Source organism: Nomascus leucogenys, chromosome 5, assembly GCF_006542625.1.
Source record: "Nomascus leucogenys isolate Asia chromosome 5, Asia_NLE_v1, whole genome shotgun sequence".
Classification (NCBI taxonomy): domain Eukaryota; kingdom Metazoa; phylum Chordata; class Mammalia; order Primates; family Hylobatidae; genus Nomascus; species Nomascus leucogenys.
In genome coordinates this window covers 75,470,605-75,487,124 of record NC_044385.1, presented here as the reverse complement: position 1 = coordinate 75,487,124, position 16,520 = coordinate 75,470,605, and the positions used below count along the sequence as shown (strand labels likewise).

The following is a 16,520-nucleotide window of genomic DNA, read 5'->3' as shown; positions in this document are numbered from 1 at the left end:
AGGAGTTCAAGACCAGCCTGGGCAACATAGCAAGACCTCTGTCTCTACAAAAAATAAACAAATAAAAAATAAACTAGCCAGGCGTGGTGGCACGTGCCTGTAGTCCCAGCTACTTGGGAGGCTGAGGTGGGGAGGACCGCTTGAGCACAGAAAACAGTCAAGGCTGCAGTGAGCTATGAAGGCACCACTGCACTCCAGCCTGGGCAACAGAGTGAGACCCTGTCTTGAAAAAGGAAAAAGGAAAGAAAAAGCTTCAGCAGCAATACAATGAAAATACACACACTTGTGTATGCTCTGCATGACTGGGATGAAGGAAACCCAGGCAAATGCTTACACTTAGCTCCCCTCACAGCAGCATATTCTGTGGCCACTTAGGCAGTAAACAAATGGCAGAGCTATTTTTTTTTTTTTTTTTTTTTTTTTTACAAATTATGAACTTACCATCATCCTCCCATTCTTTGAAATTTAGAAAGACATTGTATTTTTTGTTTAAGTGTAAGTTCTGATTTCTCAGGCTAAGGGATGAGGACTGGGAATTTATAGATCTGGGTCAAAAGTGCCCCACAGAGCTTCTCCAAACCCAGGCGGGCTCCTGGGGTGGCTCAGCAGTCTGTCTCCATCACTTTTTCCCAGAAGTTTGTCTCATTCCCGCTGTTTGCCTGGCAAACCCCTGGATCCCCTCAGGCCCCACCTCATCATCTCTGCCTCTACAGGGCCCTTTCCATGACTCCCCAGAGCGCTGGTAAATCCTCGTGTGCCCCCATTGTTCCTATAGTTACATCCACAGTGGCAGTTCTCAGCCTTAAAGGTCACCAGAATCACCCGCAAGGTCGTGAAACCCCAGCTTGCTGGGCCCATCCTGAGAGGTTCTAATTCAGTAAGCCTAGGGTGCACCCTAAGAATATGCACTTCTAACAAATCGTCTGCTGGTCCAGAGACATTTTTCTTTTCTTTTAGGCTAAGTCTTGCTCTGTTGTCCAGGCTGGAGTGCAGTGGCATGATCTCAGCTCACTGCAACCTCTGCCTCCTGGGTTCATGCGATTCTCCTGCTTCAGTCTCCCAAATAGCTAGGATTACAGGCACGCAACACCATGCCTGGCTATTTTTTTTTTTTTTTTTTTTTTTTTTGTATTTTTAGTAGAGACAGGGTTTTACCATGTTGACCAGGCTGGTCTTGAACTCCTGACCTCAAGTGATCTACCCCCCTCAGCCTCCCAAAGTGCTGGGATTACAGGTGTGAGCCACGGCACCTGGCCTGAGAATCATTTTTCTTAATTACTTGATTCCATGCTTGTATCTTCCACTTGGCTGTGAGTGTCTTAAGATCAGGAAGCATTTCTCACACATCTCATCCCCGGGGTCTAGCAGTATTTAGCAGCCATTCAATCAATCAACAAATATTTACGGAATGTCTACTGTGTGCCAGGTACTGTTCTAGACACTGGGGTTCAGCAGTTAAAAAGTACACACACACACACACACACCTCCCTACCCTCATAGACTTCACCTTCTGAGGCTATACAGTAAACCATCAATGATTATTTATTGAAATCTGACCAGTTGTACAGAAGAAAAAAAATGGCATTATCATGACTCTCTTAATAGTACTGTGGAAATGCCTATTTTTCCCTTTCTAATCACAGTTTTTCCTACATGTATACTGCTTCCTCTCATATCCCATCCCAACACCCAACAGGGAAATCCACAGACCTGGCAGTATGCCAGGATTTTGGGTCTTACAAAATATTTACTGATTGATTTATAAAATGTTTGGTGTACATGACACGTTAGTTAGAAACAACAAATCCAAGAGCTGAAGCACGAGAGTTAATATAATAAAGCAATTTGGGAGGTAAGCAATCTCAGTGTTTTTATACTGATAAGAATATCTTAACTCATGGTTTTCAAACTAGCCTTAGTTACCTCTAAGTGTACCTTGCCTCCTCTCCCGTCCTATCCCATGCCTTCCATCTGTGTAGTGTTTATGGCAGTTCTCGGCTGCCTTGTATGATGACTCTGAACTCCCCATGGACCTACACATGCTGCAGTCACAGCCCTGGCATGGAGCCAGTGTTTGGATGGTCCTGCGTGTAATTCTGAGAAACTGGTAGGAAGCCCAGTGAGGCCGTGTGATGTTGTGGAGAGGCAGGGAACAAAAGCAGAGGCAACCCTGACCACCGCAGATCCAGGGAGACATTTCTCATGAAGCACCCCAGGCCACCCCCTCTCTAACCTAGGAGAGAACAGAAAATGTACCTTCATTTTTGGAATAATTTTCTGAATGTTTCTCAGCAAATAAAAATGTGAGAAATCACAGACAGCAATCTGGAATAGCTGAAATGACCATACTTTCAAGACTTTCAGTATTTATTCTCCAGGTTGGCAAATGTTTTTAAAAGGCTCTTCCTTTTGAAGATCAAAGCCATGAGACAACCTATGTTAATTATACAGAAGGGAAGATTATATGGGGGAGCAGCATTTATTAATGGAATTCTAGGAAAGCTAGTTTCAATATTCCAGACTCAAATATTTCTTCTCTGTTAACATCATAACCAAATTTGAGGTTCACTGTTAGTGATTTCAAGAGTCAGTGATATCAAGCAGCGACACTGTCTCAGAATAACACTCTCTTCTTATTGCTACCCAAACTCTGTGATAAACAGGACCACAGAATTAACATTTACAAAATATACTTTAAAAATGGAGACCAAGTCCACTAACTTTATTTTTTTTATTTTTATTTTATTTTATTTTTTTTGAGACTGAGTCTCGCTCTGTCGCCCAGGCTGGAGTGCAGTGGCGCAATCTCGGCTCACTGCAAGCTCCGCCTCCCAGGTTCACGCCATTCTCCTGCCTCAGCCTCTCCGAGTAGCTGGGACTACAGGCGCCCGCCACCACGCCCGGCTAATTTTTTGTATTTTTAGTAGAGACGGGGTTTCACTGTGGTCTCGATCTCCTGACCTCGTGATCCGCCCGCCTCGGCCTCCCAAAGTGCTGGGATTACAAGCGTGAGCCACTGCGCCCAGCCCACTAACTTTATTTTTATAAGTCAATTCTAATTAAGTAAATTCTGATTACTAGAAAGCTTTGGGTATAAATGTGACCTTTTGGTTTGCTATACACTGACTCTTAAAAAGATGACACTTATTTCCCTGGAGCAGTTTACTAACTGTCACTCTTGTAATTAAAAAGAATTAATATTTCTCAAAAGGTATGTGATTCCCTGCAGAGGCATGACCTCTTGTGAAGCAGACCCTTTCAAATTGGCTAATATAAAGTCAAGATAAATAGAAATCAGTCCCTGTTGGTGATTACGTTGGTTTAAGTTATTGCTCCCTCATTTCATGTAATAAAATAACACACTACTGCATTATGGAAAACCCACACATAAATCTAAAAGACAAATATTCTTATTAACACCATTTGTATCCTAGAAATAAATTAGCTTCCTTAAAAAATCTTTTCAATTATTCACAAAATCCATCCTTATTTTCTGAATGAACAAGGCTGAATTTTAGAAGTGCAATGAAAAGTTCTTGAGGTTCCCCTGCAGTGTAGACAGGCCTTCTTAGTGGATTCCGAGGCGCAGCTTCTTCTCCTGGTGCTGCTCTTCCTTCTGTGGGACAGGTCTCAACACACCATCTAGCATTGAGAATAACGCTAGGTCAGGACAGCTTCATTTCAAACCCATGGGCACTTGTTTCAGCCTTACAGGTTGTAAGAGCAAAACAATGCTTAAGTTAAAGGAACTTTCACTTTATTTTATCTTCAAATTCTCAATTGTAGAGAATCCAATCTAGATAACTTACTCTCAGGCAATGCAGAATCTGGCTTTTAAAAATTGGATTCACATTGGCCGGGTGCAATGGCTCACGTCTGTAATTCCAACACTTTTGGAGGCTGAGGAGGGAGGATAACTTGAGCCCAGGAGTTCAAGACCAGCTTGGGCAGCATAGGGAGACCCCATCTCTACAAGAATTTTTTTTTTAAAAAAACAGGTGTTGTGGTGCACGCCTGTAATCCCAGCTACTCAGGAGACTGAGGTGGGAGGACTGTTTGAGCCCAGAGAGGCCGAGTCTGCAGTGAGCCATGACTGTGCCACTGCATTCCAGCCTGGGTGGCACGGCGAGACCCTGTCTCAAAGAAAAACAAAAACGGAATTCACTCAACAGCGTACGGCAAGTAATTCATAAAACTTTTTGTTTTATGTTTTTGGTGGGGGAAGTCCTATTACTAGACTGGAGGAAACAAAATGTACCTCCTAAGGGAGAAGGGGACTGTGTGTGGGGTAGGGAGAATCTGGGGACTGGAAGGAAGACGGACTTATCTGACAGGGCAGGCTGGGAAAAGAGTATGGCTTCAACCTCTTCCTGGCTTTTGTTTTTAATAGCTTTATTTGTACAATAAATGATACATGTTTAAAGTATACAATAAACTAAATATTTAAAGTGTATAGTTTGATGAATTCTTTTAATTTACTTTTTAATTTGTAATGTTTGTAGAGATGGGGTTCTCAGTCTGTTACCCTAGCTGGTATTGAACTCTTGGCCTCAAGTAATCCTCCCACTTCAGCCTCCCAAAATGATGGGATCACAGGAAGGAGCCATTTTGCTCAGTCCAGTTTCATGATTTCTGACATAAGTATGCATTCATGAAACTATCCCCACAGTCAAGACAATGAACATATCTACCACCTGCAAAAGCTTCCTTCTGCCCTTTTCTTCCCATCTTTTGAGGGATTTCCTGCCTCGAGCCTGTATGTTCTGCCCTGCTGTTTCCTTGTCCTAGGGACACCTGGGCCAGGGCTCAGACTTGCTTTCCAGAGGTAGATCTGGAAAGCCACCCCTCTCTCTTTCTCATTCTCATCATATTATGTAATATTTGAAACAATCTCTCTCTCTTTCTCATTCTCATCATATTATGTAATATTTGAAACATTCTCTCTCTATATATATAAAGTATTATGTAATATATAATAACATATACATAATACAGATGAGAGTTCTAAAGCCTAACAATAAAATGAACACTCATGAACTTACTGCCCCAAAAGAGTTACATTTTGTTTAAAACTGAATAAAACTACATTATGTGTGTGGAGGGGAGATGGAAAAAAAACAAACAAAACATACTGCCGAATCCAACAACTAGAATATTACCAATTCCCGTGCGCTCCCTCTCTCGTCCCATCCCCTTTCACCCCACTCAGAGGCAACTCCTATCTTGATTTTTGTGTTTATCAATCGATTTCTTCTTAACAATAACTTTACTGTATATACTGTATATTAAAGTATATTTTATTTATTTATATATTTTTTGAGACAAGTTCTGTCTCTGTCACTCTGTTACCCAGGCTGGAGTGCAGTGGTGCGATCTCAGCTCACTGTATCCTCAACCTCTCGGGCTCAGGTGATCCTCCTATGTCAGCCTCTGGGGTAGCTGGGACTACAGGCACAGGCCACCATGCCAAACTAATTTTTTGTATCTTTTGTAGAGATGGAGTTTTGCTGTGATGCCCAGGCTGGTCTTGAACTCCTGGGCTCAAGCAATTGGCCCGCTTCAGTCTCCCAACATGCTGGGATTATAGGTGTGAGCACCATGCCTGGCCTACCACATTTAGCCAATATATGGTATGTCTTTTTGAACTTTATACAGAAATGGTATCATAATTCTGTAGTTTGCTTTGTTAAATTCAACATTTATATTTCTAAGATTCATCCATGTTGAAGAATGTAGCTCTAGTTCATTTGTTTTCACTGCTATATAGTAGTCCATTGTGGGAATACACCATAATATTTTTATCTAATCACCCAAAACAAACATTTGTGTTATTTGCAGTTTTTGCTTTTAAGAACAATATAGCAACAAATTATTTGTCTCTCTGACTCTTATACAATATGCAAGAGTTTCTCTAGGGCATATACTTATAAAAAATGCTATTTCAGGCCAGGCGTGGTGGCTCATGCTGGTAATCCCAGCACTTTCAGAGGCCGAGGCGGGCAGATCACCTGAGGTCCAGAGTTTGAGACTGGCCTAGCCAACGTGGTGAAACCTCATCTCTACTAAAAATACAAAATTAGCTGGGCATGGTGGTGCATGCCTGTAATCCCAGATACTTGGGAGGCTGAGGCAGGAGAATCGCTTGAACCTGGGAGGTGGAGGTTGCAGTGAGCCGGGATCACGCCACTGCACTCCAGCCTGGGCGACAGAGTGAGACTCTGTCACAAAAAAAAAAAAAAAGAAAAAAAAAGAAAAAAAAAAAGCTACTTCCATGCAATGTTAATTTGCATTTCTCTGACTATTAATAAGTTTAATCATCTTTTCATGTGTTGATTGGGTGAACTAAGTTCAGTTCACTCACCTTGCAGCAGACCCAGACCTGCTCTCAGATCCCAGCTTATATGGACATTTGTCCCCAGGATAGCTCTGGCTATTGTGTTTGCTTACTATTGCTCCTCAGACTCTAGCAAAATGCCTTCTTATCTCTATTTTGTTCTTAGGAGAATATTTCTCTTATTTTCTTGAAAGCCCCATGACTCTTTAAAAAGAATGCTTGTTATGGGTTACCTGGGTTCCATTTGTATGGAGCGGAAGGGCACTTGAGAGTTGTCAGTCACACTGCCTGCCTTCCTTCTCTGTTTGTCCCTGCTACTGGCACTGAGAGACTATCCAGCAGCAAGTCCCCCTCTGAGTTAGACAGACTGATTTACCCAAAGGTCAAGCCCTAGTCTAACAACAAAGCTGGTGTTGTAACTTTCATCTGTTGATTCTGGTGTCTATTTCTCAACTGAATCAAAAATTGGAAAGGAATTACATACTGTATGATTCCATTTACATGAAATGGCCAGAATAGACTAATCCATACAAACTGAAAGAGTGGTTGCCTAGGGCTAGGGGGAGGGAAGAATGGGGAATGACTGCAAATAGGCATGAGACTTCTTTCTCAGATAATGAAAATGTTCTGAAATTATGTTGTAGTGATGCCTGTACAACTTCGTGAATCTACTAAAGTGCAAATTTACGATAGACGAATTACATATCAGTAAAACTATTACATAATTAAAAAGGAAATGGGGTATTGTTTATTGAGATAAAACACTTGTTCAGAAATGCATAAACATAAACTTAACCGTTCAGTTGAACTGCCACAAAGCGAGTATATGTAACCATCATCTGGGTCAATAAATAAAACATTGCCAGCAAACCAGAAGCCTTCCTTTTGTCCCCTCCTTCCAACCTTGGGGCTTTAACCACAGCATGTCTTCCTTTTCCTTAGTGATCTAAGAATAATAAATCCTAGATACAAGCCCTTTGTTGATTGTAAGTGGCAAGTATCTTCTCATATTCCATGGCTTGCCTTTGCACTCTTTTAGTGATATCTTTTTTTTTTTTTAAGGCAGGGTCTCACTCTGTTGCCAAGGTTGGAGTAGAGTGGTACAAGCATGGATCACTGTAGCCTCAACCTCTTCATACTCAAGAGATCCTTCCACCTCAGCCTCCTGAGTAGCTGGGACCACAGGCATGTGCCACCACAATTGGCTAATTTTTGTATTTTTTGTAGAGAGAGGGTTTTGCCATGTTGCCTAGCCTGGTCTCGAACTCCTGGGCTCATGCAATTCACCCACCTCAGCCTTCCAAAGTGCTGGGATTACAGGCGTGAGCCACTGCACCTGGCCTAGTGATATCTTTTAATGAACAGATGTTCTTCATTGTAACATAGATAAATTAACCTTTTTATGATTCATGCTGTTTGTATCCTTTCCCTAACATAGGAAATTATTCATTGGCCACTTCAAACACTGTCTTTGAGTATACATTATTTAATCAGATGTATAGATAGAGAGATAGATAGATAGATAGACAGATAGATAGATACGGCCTTTTTTGCTGATAAATTTTTAAAAAGAAAGATGCAGTGGATATGCACTTTTTTCCAAATTGCAAACAATACATTTTCTATTTGAATCAAATAAAGCTAATTCAGAACACTGAAAATCAATATATTCACAGATAAATTATTCTGAGGCCTTTATATTTCTTGATTTTTCAAGGTTAAAAAATTGTTATTATCAAGAAAACTTACAGAAAACTTCCATTTACTTCAAATCCAAATAATTCGATAATATAGTTACTGTTTTATTTTTATTTTTAGAGACAGAGTTTTGCCCTGTCACCCAGGCTGGAGTGCAAGTGGTGCTATCTCAGCTCACTGCAACCTCCACCTCCTGGATTCAAGTGATTCTCCTGCCTCAAACTCCCAGGTAGCTGGGATTACAGGCATGTGCCATGATGCCTGGCTATTTTTTGTATTTTTAGTAGAGATGAGGTTTCACCATGTTGGCCAAGCTGATCTCGAACTCCTGACTTCAAGTGATCCCCCTGCCTTGGCCTCCCAAAGTGCTGGGATTATCGGCGTGAGCCACCATGCCTAGCCTATAGTTACTATTTTAGAATAATATTATATAGCACTCATGTCTAAAATTATGTGCCTAAAGAATTGTAAGACTTCTCAAAGATTATATTACATTCAAAATATCTGTAGTAGTATACAAATAATAAAGCTTTAAAGACTAGTAATTCATTATGGTAGCTGTGATGATTCTTAGTTAATCAGATTATTCAAGTAACCAGAACATTTCCAATCTGGGCAAATGTGGCTTTACTCTAGAAGAATGTATGTATCCTCATCATTTGGTCCCAATCCATCTGTACTAATTATACATATTTTTCCTTTCTCACTCCCCAGTAAGCTTTTGTTTTGTTATAGAAGAGCACTGTTGTTTACTGTTTCATATGCATTTAATTTATAAAGTCAATTTGTGCATAATTATTTGTATTAACCTGTAGATTCTATAGGAGTAATTATTCATCGGCACTTTCCATAGCACCTAGCATATGGTAGACCCACAAATATTTATGAACAAATTGAATGGCAAAAATCTAACCTTCAAAAATAATATGCTCCATCTATTAACACAACAATTTTCATCACCTGATCATTAAAATTCACTGTATATCCTTTCTCCTCAGCAACAAAGTTCACCTCAATACATAAATACTTACTTTCTCTCCTTTCAGGCTCATTTTGTTCAAGACCATAAGCTCCTGATGGATTCAGCTGCCACTGTAAGAGTGCACAAACATTTTACTTGTTTAAAAAGGATTTAATACATAGCATTCCAGCACATTGATTTTAAATATCAAAACAACTTCTTAAAAATGGAAGAAAAATGGCTGGGCATGGTGGGTCACATCTGTAATCCCAGCACTTTGGGAGGCCAAGGTAGGCGGATTACCTGAGTTAAGGAGTTTGAGACCAACCTGGCCAACATGGTGAAACTCCGTCTCTAATAAAAATACAAAAATCAGCCAGGCGTGGTAGCACACGCCTGTAGTCCTAGCTACCTGGGAGGCTGAGGTAAGAGAATTGCTTGAACCTGGGAGGTGGGGGTTGCAGTGAGATGAGATGGTGCCACTGCACCTCAGCCTGGGTGACAGAGCAAGCCTCCATCTTGAAAAAAAAATTTTTAAAAATAGAAGAAAAAGGAGTTAGCATGTTCAAATTAACAAAGCCCTAATAACGCCACACTGAGTGATCTTGAATGATATAACTTCTGGGATCCGAATCAATACTCTTAGAGAAGTTGAACATTCTTTACATTCATTTTAATTGGAAGTAAGTGGAAGACCAGAGGATTGGAGTGACTTGTCTCAGGTTACACCCTAACTACAGGAGGCAATAGAATTAGAACCCATGCCCAGTACTATGGAATTAACATCGCATTGTATTCTATCTCCAGGTCCTAGAGAATCTTATAGTAGCTAGAAAAGGCCTAGGTATTAAAGAATGAAAATATGACCAAGATAGGCCAGGCACAGTGGCTCATGCCTGTAATCCTAGCACTTTGGGAGGCCGAGGCAGGTGGATCACGAGGTAAGATCAAGACCATCCTGGCTAACATGGTGAAACCCCGTCTCTACTAAAAATACTAAAAAATTAGCCGGGCGTGGTGGCGGGTGCTTGTAGTCCCAGCTACTCGAGAGGCTGAGGCAGGAGAACGGCAAGAACTCAGGAGGTGGAGCTTGCAGTGAGCTGAGATTGCGCCACTGCACTCCAGCCTGGAAGACAGAGTGAGACTCCGTCTCACAAAAAAAAAAAAAGAAAGAAAAAAGGAAAAGAAAATATGACCAAGATTACCTTGCCTTTTAATGTTGTTATATCATAAACTATTACCTGAATTATATCATTTTATATCATATCATATATCTCCTCTGGTTACCGTATTTCATCTCAACCATTCAGGAATAAATAGGGAAGCCTGAAGATTCTCAGATATTACATAGAATATTGGAGCAGCAGAAAATAAAAATGGAGAGTAATCTATATCTTATAGCACAGCCCTTCTTTTCTCAGCTGGCTAGAATCTCTATCAGAAACACTAATGACTTAACCAAAATGCCCTGCTAGGGCACCATCTCAGGACACACAAATATGGATTACCCGGGAGCCTCTTCCATAAACATCAGTTCACTCATCAGATTAACTAGTTAACATCATGAGCCTTGAGGAAGGATGAGATACAGGACAAACATTTTACCATGTATTAAAAGTCCTTGGAAAGGGAGGACATCTAGAACTGTCCTCCCTTTCACTTGGTCACTTAAAGAAATCGGATGGTTTAGGCTAATACCAAGAAAGAGAGAAGACTTAGAAAGGGCAGGAAGCTACATGAGAAATTACCAAAAAATGTTTAAAATGAGGCATTTTTTGAAAGATATCAAACCACTAAAACCTATTAATTTGGGCAGACAAAGTAAAAACAAGTAATCCTGAATTTATGTTTAAGGACATTCATAAAAAGGCTTCTTATAACTGTAAAAACTTAGAAATAATCCAGGTGTCCAACAACATGGGAATGGTTAAAGAATGAAAATATGACCAAGATAGGCCAGGCACAGTGGCCTATGGGTTGGAATATTGTGTTAAATTATTTAAAATATTTTTTAAAGAACTTTTAGTGACAGAAAATACAGCAACATGTTAATTGTGGTATCTATGAGTTGTGAGATAATACACGTTCTTTTTTATTTTCCTAGTCTTCTACAATGAGCATATACTACTTTCATAATAAAAATAAGTAATATAACCTAATAGAGAAAAATCCACACATATTAAAGAGAAAACAAAGAACTGAGTACGTGGACATGGATATAGATTGATAAAATCTATTCTTGAAAACAGTGTTGCCCAGTCCTAGCCTGGTTTGCGACAACACCACAGAATAGAACTACTTATCTGAAGGTCTATGGTAACATATCAAAAAGGAAAGCAAAAATCTTTCAAAGTTAATTTCAATTTGCTTTAATCTTAAAAACAAATACCAAATTTATTGACACACACTACTTTTGATAATCTTGTTACTGAAATTCAGATTTAGAACAAATTCTAGTTCATGTTAATTACTGGCATTTACAAAACTAGGTATGTAGCTAACCATCTACATAATATTTGCAGCCAGTCCAGATGAGAAGGATGAGAAGATGGACAGCTCATCTTCATTGGAGGTAGAACAGAGAACAACCATGAACAGCCTTTGGAACGTGTACCTGAGTGAGGGTACTCCCAGGAGAGTCTGGCCCAACTGGGTGCTTCCTTTCCCATCTCTGCCCCGAAGATCCCCTTAGTCTTCCTGCCTCCTTCCACTTCTCTTGCCCTATCTTAAGTTATTCTGATCTCTTCATTCTCTTTACAATTGAAAAGCTATTAAAATCTACCAGTAAGCAAGATATTTCAGAATTCTCCATAACCCATCACTCATAGTCCTTAATCTTTATGATTAAGTCACTTAATCTTTATGAAGAGAACTTGAAAAACCTATTTCTTCACACTCTTCAGGAGGAATGAAGAGACAGAAAACAAAAACGCGGAAGTAGAGATTTCTCTGACTAGTTGGATATAAGCTTTTATTGAGTTTTACAAAAAAGGTATCTTTCCCATCTCTGCCTTCTTTCAGTGCCATGTCAACACCCCTCTTATTTAAAAATGTGATAAACTTTAAATAAGACAATTAGAAAAAAATGATAATATTACAAATGGTAAAAACTTACGATACTTCATATACACATGACAGACACTGGATAGTATGTTTCTATATTTAAAATTATATACATATATAATTATATGTTATATGTCCAAGTTAATCATATATATGTATGTTCCAGGTACCCTGGACTTAAACGGATCTATATGGAAGGAATGTAAAGCTGAAATTTATAAACGGTTCTTTTATATCATTTTTCTTCCCACTGCAAATTCTAGTAGTTAAATGTTACATTAACTCATTCAATGCCAGGATTAAATCATTGGATGTCATAGAAACAATGTATGATTCTGGACAGGATCCTTTTGCTATATAAAAGCAGTCCCCAACCTTTGTGGCACCAGGGACCAGGTACCGGTTTCATGGAAGTTTTTCCACAGACCAGATCGTGAGGAGTGGGGGATCATCAGGCTTTAGATTCTCATAAGGAGTGCACAACCCAGATCCCTCACATGGGCAGTTCACAATAGGGTTCACACTCACATGAGAATCTAATGCTGCTGCTGATCTGACAGGAGGCAGAGCTTAAGCAGTAATGTGAGCAATGGGGAGTGACCGTAAATACAGAAGAAGCTTCTTAACTGGTACCCAGGGGTTGGGGAACCCTGCTATATAAGACATTTCTTGGGCAGCTGATGAACTTTGACTGGAATCTGGATTAGTGGCAGTAATGTATCAATGTTAATTTCCTGATTTTTATGGTTGTATTGTAGTTATGTGGTTATCTTTCATTTGAGGAAATAAAGGGTGACCTGGTATCATGTCAACAACTTCTGGGAAAAAATTTCTTTGTAGTGTTTTTATAACTTTTCTGTATGCTTAAGGTTTTTTCCAAATAAAAAGTTTTTTTGAAAACCAAAACAGGCTGAGAACAGTGGCTCATACTTGTAATCCCAGCACTTTGGGAGGCTGAGGCAGGCAGATCGCTTGAGCCCAGGAGACAGAGATTGCCAAGATGGCACCACTGCACTCCAGCCTGGGTGAGATAGTGAGACCCTGTCTCAAAACAAAAACAAAAACAAAAACAAACAAACAAAAAAATCCACAAAAACCAAAACCCAAATAGTGAAGAGGTATAAAGGTTAAAAGTTCTTGAGTTTTCCATGAAGTACCTCAGTACATTTTTGGAACTATCAAATAAGAAATTCTTTTTTTCTCGGGCCAGTCGTGGTGGCTCATGCCTGTAATCCCAGCACTTTGGGAGGCCGAGGCCGGTGTTATCACCTGAGGTCAGGAGTTCAAGAGCAGCCTGGCCAACATGGTGAAACACCGTCTCTATTAAATATACAAAAAATTAGCTGGGCATGGTGGCGTGCGCCTGTAATCCCAGATACTGGAGGGTAGGGGTAGGGGGGCAGGGGTAGCAAGGCAGGAGAATCGCTGGAACCCGGGAGGCTGAGTTTGCAGTGAGCCGAGATCACGCCATTGCACTCCAGCCTGGGCAATGAGTGAAACTCCATCTCAAAATAAATATATAAATAAATAAACAAACAAGTAAATACTCTTTTTTTCCTGATTTTTCTCATGAGAAATGTGTGTGTGTTTGTGTGTGTGTGTGTGTGTGTGCACCTCCCTTTGTTTGGGGGTGGGGGTGACCTTTAAACTATTGCAGGGGATCCCAACCCCTTGGCAGCAACCAGTATTGTTCCGTGGCCTGTTAGGAACTGGGCCGCACGGCAGCAAGCGAGTGCAGGCGAGCGAGCATTACCGCCTGAGCTCCACCTCCTGTTAGACGAGCGGTGGAATTAGATTCTCATAGGAGCAGAACCCTATTGTGAACTGCACACCTGAGGGATCTAGGCTGCGCGCTCCTTATGAGAATCTATTGCCTGATGATCTGAGGTGGAATAGTTTCATCCCAGAACCATCACCCCATCTGTGGAAGAATTGTCTTCCACAAAACCGGTCACTGGTGCCGAAAACGGTGGGGACTGCTGAAGTATTTTAACCTCTATCCACCGCTCCAAGCCAGAAAGGAGAGGGGAGATGGGTCAGAGATTATTCTCTTATCAGCCACCAGATGGCACCAAAAGATCCACCGGCTCAATTCTCTACAGAGATGTCAATTCATAAGGCAGGAATCCTTAGCTGAACAGTTGCAGTTAGGTAAGGGTTTGCACATATAAATAAACTCAATAATAATAATTTGTTGAAACTCGGCCGGGCGCGGTGGCTTACGCCTGTAATCCCAGCACTTTGGGAGACGGAGGCGGGCGGATCACCTGAGCTCAGGAGTTTGAGACCAGCCGGGACAACATGGCGAAACCCCGTCTCTACTAAAAATACAAAAATTAGCCAGGCGTGGTGGCGGGCGCCTGTAATCCCAGCTACTCGGGAGGCTGAGACAGGAGAATCATTTGAACCCAGGAGGCGGAGGTTGCGGTGAGCCGAGATGGAGCCACTGGCACTCCAACCTAGGCGACAGAGAGAGACTCTGTCTCAAATAATAATAATAATAATAATAATAATAATAATAATAATTTGTTGAAACTCTTTAAAAGGGTGGGAATCACTAACTTACAATATTGCAGCAGGGTACCTAACAACATAATACAAAATACACCTGAAAAAAATGTGTATCTACTTACTGTAAATTTGCTAACACCTTCAAGCTCCCCGAACCTCATGTAAGAGATGTCTGCCTTCTTTTTTCCAACATCTACATCTCCTGCATAGATTTGTTTTATGCCTGCACCTTTAATTAAAGGTACACACTCATCACATGGGCACTTTGTCACAAAAATCATGCTTCTTTCTTCTGGTTTTATTTCTTGACACCTACAAAAAAAATTATAAAATATCAGAAAGGTCGTTTCTGAAAGGGTAAGTTATTTTTTAGAAAAATCTTTAAACACTAAAACTGAGCTGTTTTAAACACAGATTTATGACATTATTAATAATGATCATCAAGCCTTAGACTTGCTGAATTACTGAATGTTCAAAGTATGTAAACTCACAAAAGTGTTTTGATACAACCTGACCATGACAATTATAACTAAAAATAATTTATTGAGTCTAAGTAAGAGGTTCAGTTTCAGATTACAAAATAAATGAAATCAGGAAGATACAGACACCAAAGAAAGAGAGAAAAAAAACCCCAATGCTTTCTAAGTAAGTACCTGTTTAGAATACTGGAATTAGATTTGAAACTGATACCTTAAGAGCTAATCATGTCTGATTAGACACTAACTCATCTTGTTAGACAAATGACACAGCCCTATCTGGTACCTAGTGGATATTCAATAAATATTTACTAAATGAATAATTAAATATTTAAGTTCTGTTTTGACTTATAGTTTCCTTACCCCTTCCCTATCATAGGATAATTTTAAAAAGAAAAGTTTCTATTCGACATATTCACACCTCCGTACAAAATGAAGCAAGTAAATCTGTAATGAAGAGGACTAGGAAAAGAATAGAGGGAATTTTGGGTGAAATTTTGCATGCTGAGGGTAGTTTAGGACTAATGACTGGGCTACAAGGACTGACTTCCGGGTTCTGAGGCTTACGCAGCTCTCAGCCAGCCATCTTCAATTCCTCCACCGCCAGCCTTCCATATCCATCTTCCTTGTTGAGACTGTTATTTACCTTCACCTGGACTAGGGCAACAGAATTCTATGCATCTAGTCTATTCAAACAATACTACCTACATAATCTATAGAGTATGGCTCTGTCAATGCCATTCCATTTCCCCGCTGCCTACCAAATGGAGCATAAACTCAAAGTCCTCTGGAGTCCAGTCCCAGCCTGTCCTTGTGAGCTGCATTTCCCTTGTGTCCACATTCCAACCTAACTGGAATATTCTTGCTCCTAAACACACCACGGATTTTCCTGCTTCTAGACCATTGCTTATGCTAGAAGCAAGAATGGTCTTCCCTTCCCTTCCAATCGCCCCAGTCTAGGAATCCTTTAAAGCTCAGTTCAGATGCCAGTTCTTCCCTAAAGCTTTTCGCTTGCACGCTCCCATTTGTCCATAGCAGCTCCAGAATGTCCGCAGCACTTTACAATTTGCCCCTCCCACAGAATCCACAGCACGAGGTGGATGCCGTCTCATATCCCCTACTGCATTAGAAGCTCTCCTAGGACAGGAGCCATGTCTTACACAGTTTTTTAATCCCTTAATTTTAATGGTAAAGGCTGAGAAGTGTTTGTGAAAATGATGTAAATTAATAGCTATAACCGCTAACAAAAGCTCTTTTGAAGCAATTTCGTTCATTATAAAGCCCTATTCTGAATACTGCAGGCCATTGTAACACAATGGTAAGTATTTGTGTATCTAAACATAAAAAAGGTAACATGTGATGTTATAATGGCTACTTGACTCAGTACCAGGAATTTTTCAGCTCTGTTATAATCTTATGGGAACACGTTGTGCATGTAGTCCATTGTTGCTCAAAATGTCTGTGGCGTGTAACTGTA

The 16,520-nt window shown here is 40.4% G+C and overlaps 1 protein-coding gene across 2 annotated transcripts in view; it reads right to left on the bottom strand.

The window, feature by feature from the left end:
• Positions 1–3,407: 3,407 nt before the first annotated feature.
• Positions 3,408–16,520, bottom strand: part of CDADC1 (cytidine and dCMP deaminase domain containing 1) — a 44,197-nt gene continuing 31,084 nt past the window's right edge. For both annotated transcript variants that reach the window (XM_030813391.1, XM_030813392.1), the window contains exons 8-10: positions 14,690–14,879; positions 9,064–9,124; positions 3,408–3,642 (exon numbers count right to left, since the gene is read on the bottom strand). In XM_030813391.1, the coding sequence (XP_030669251.1) occupies positions 3,569–3,642; positions 9,064–9,124; positions 14,690–14,879 (325 nt within the window). In that variant the 3' untranslated portion in view covers positions 3,408–3,568. The remainder of the gene's footprint in view (positions 3,643–9,063; positions 9,125–14,689; positions 14,880–16,520) is intronic.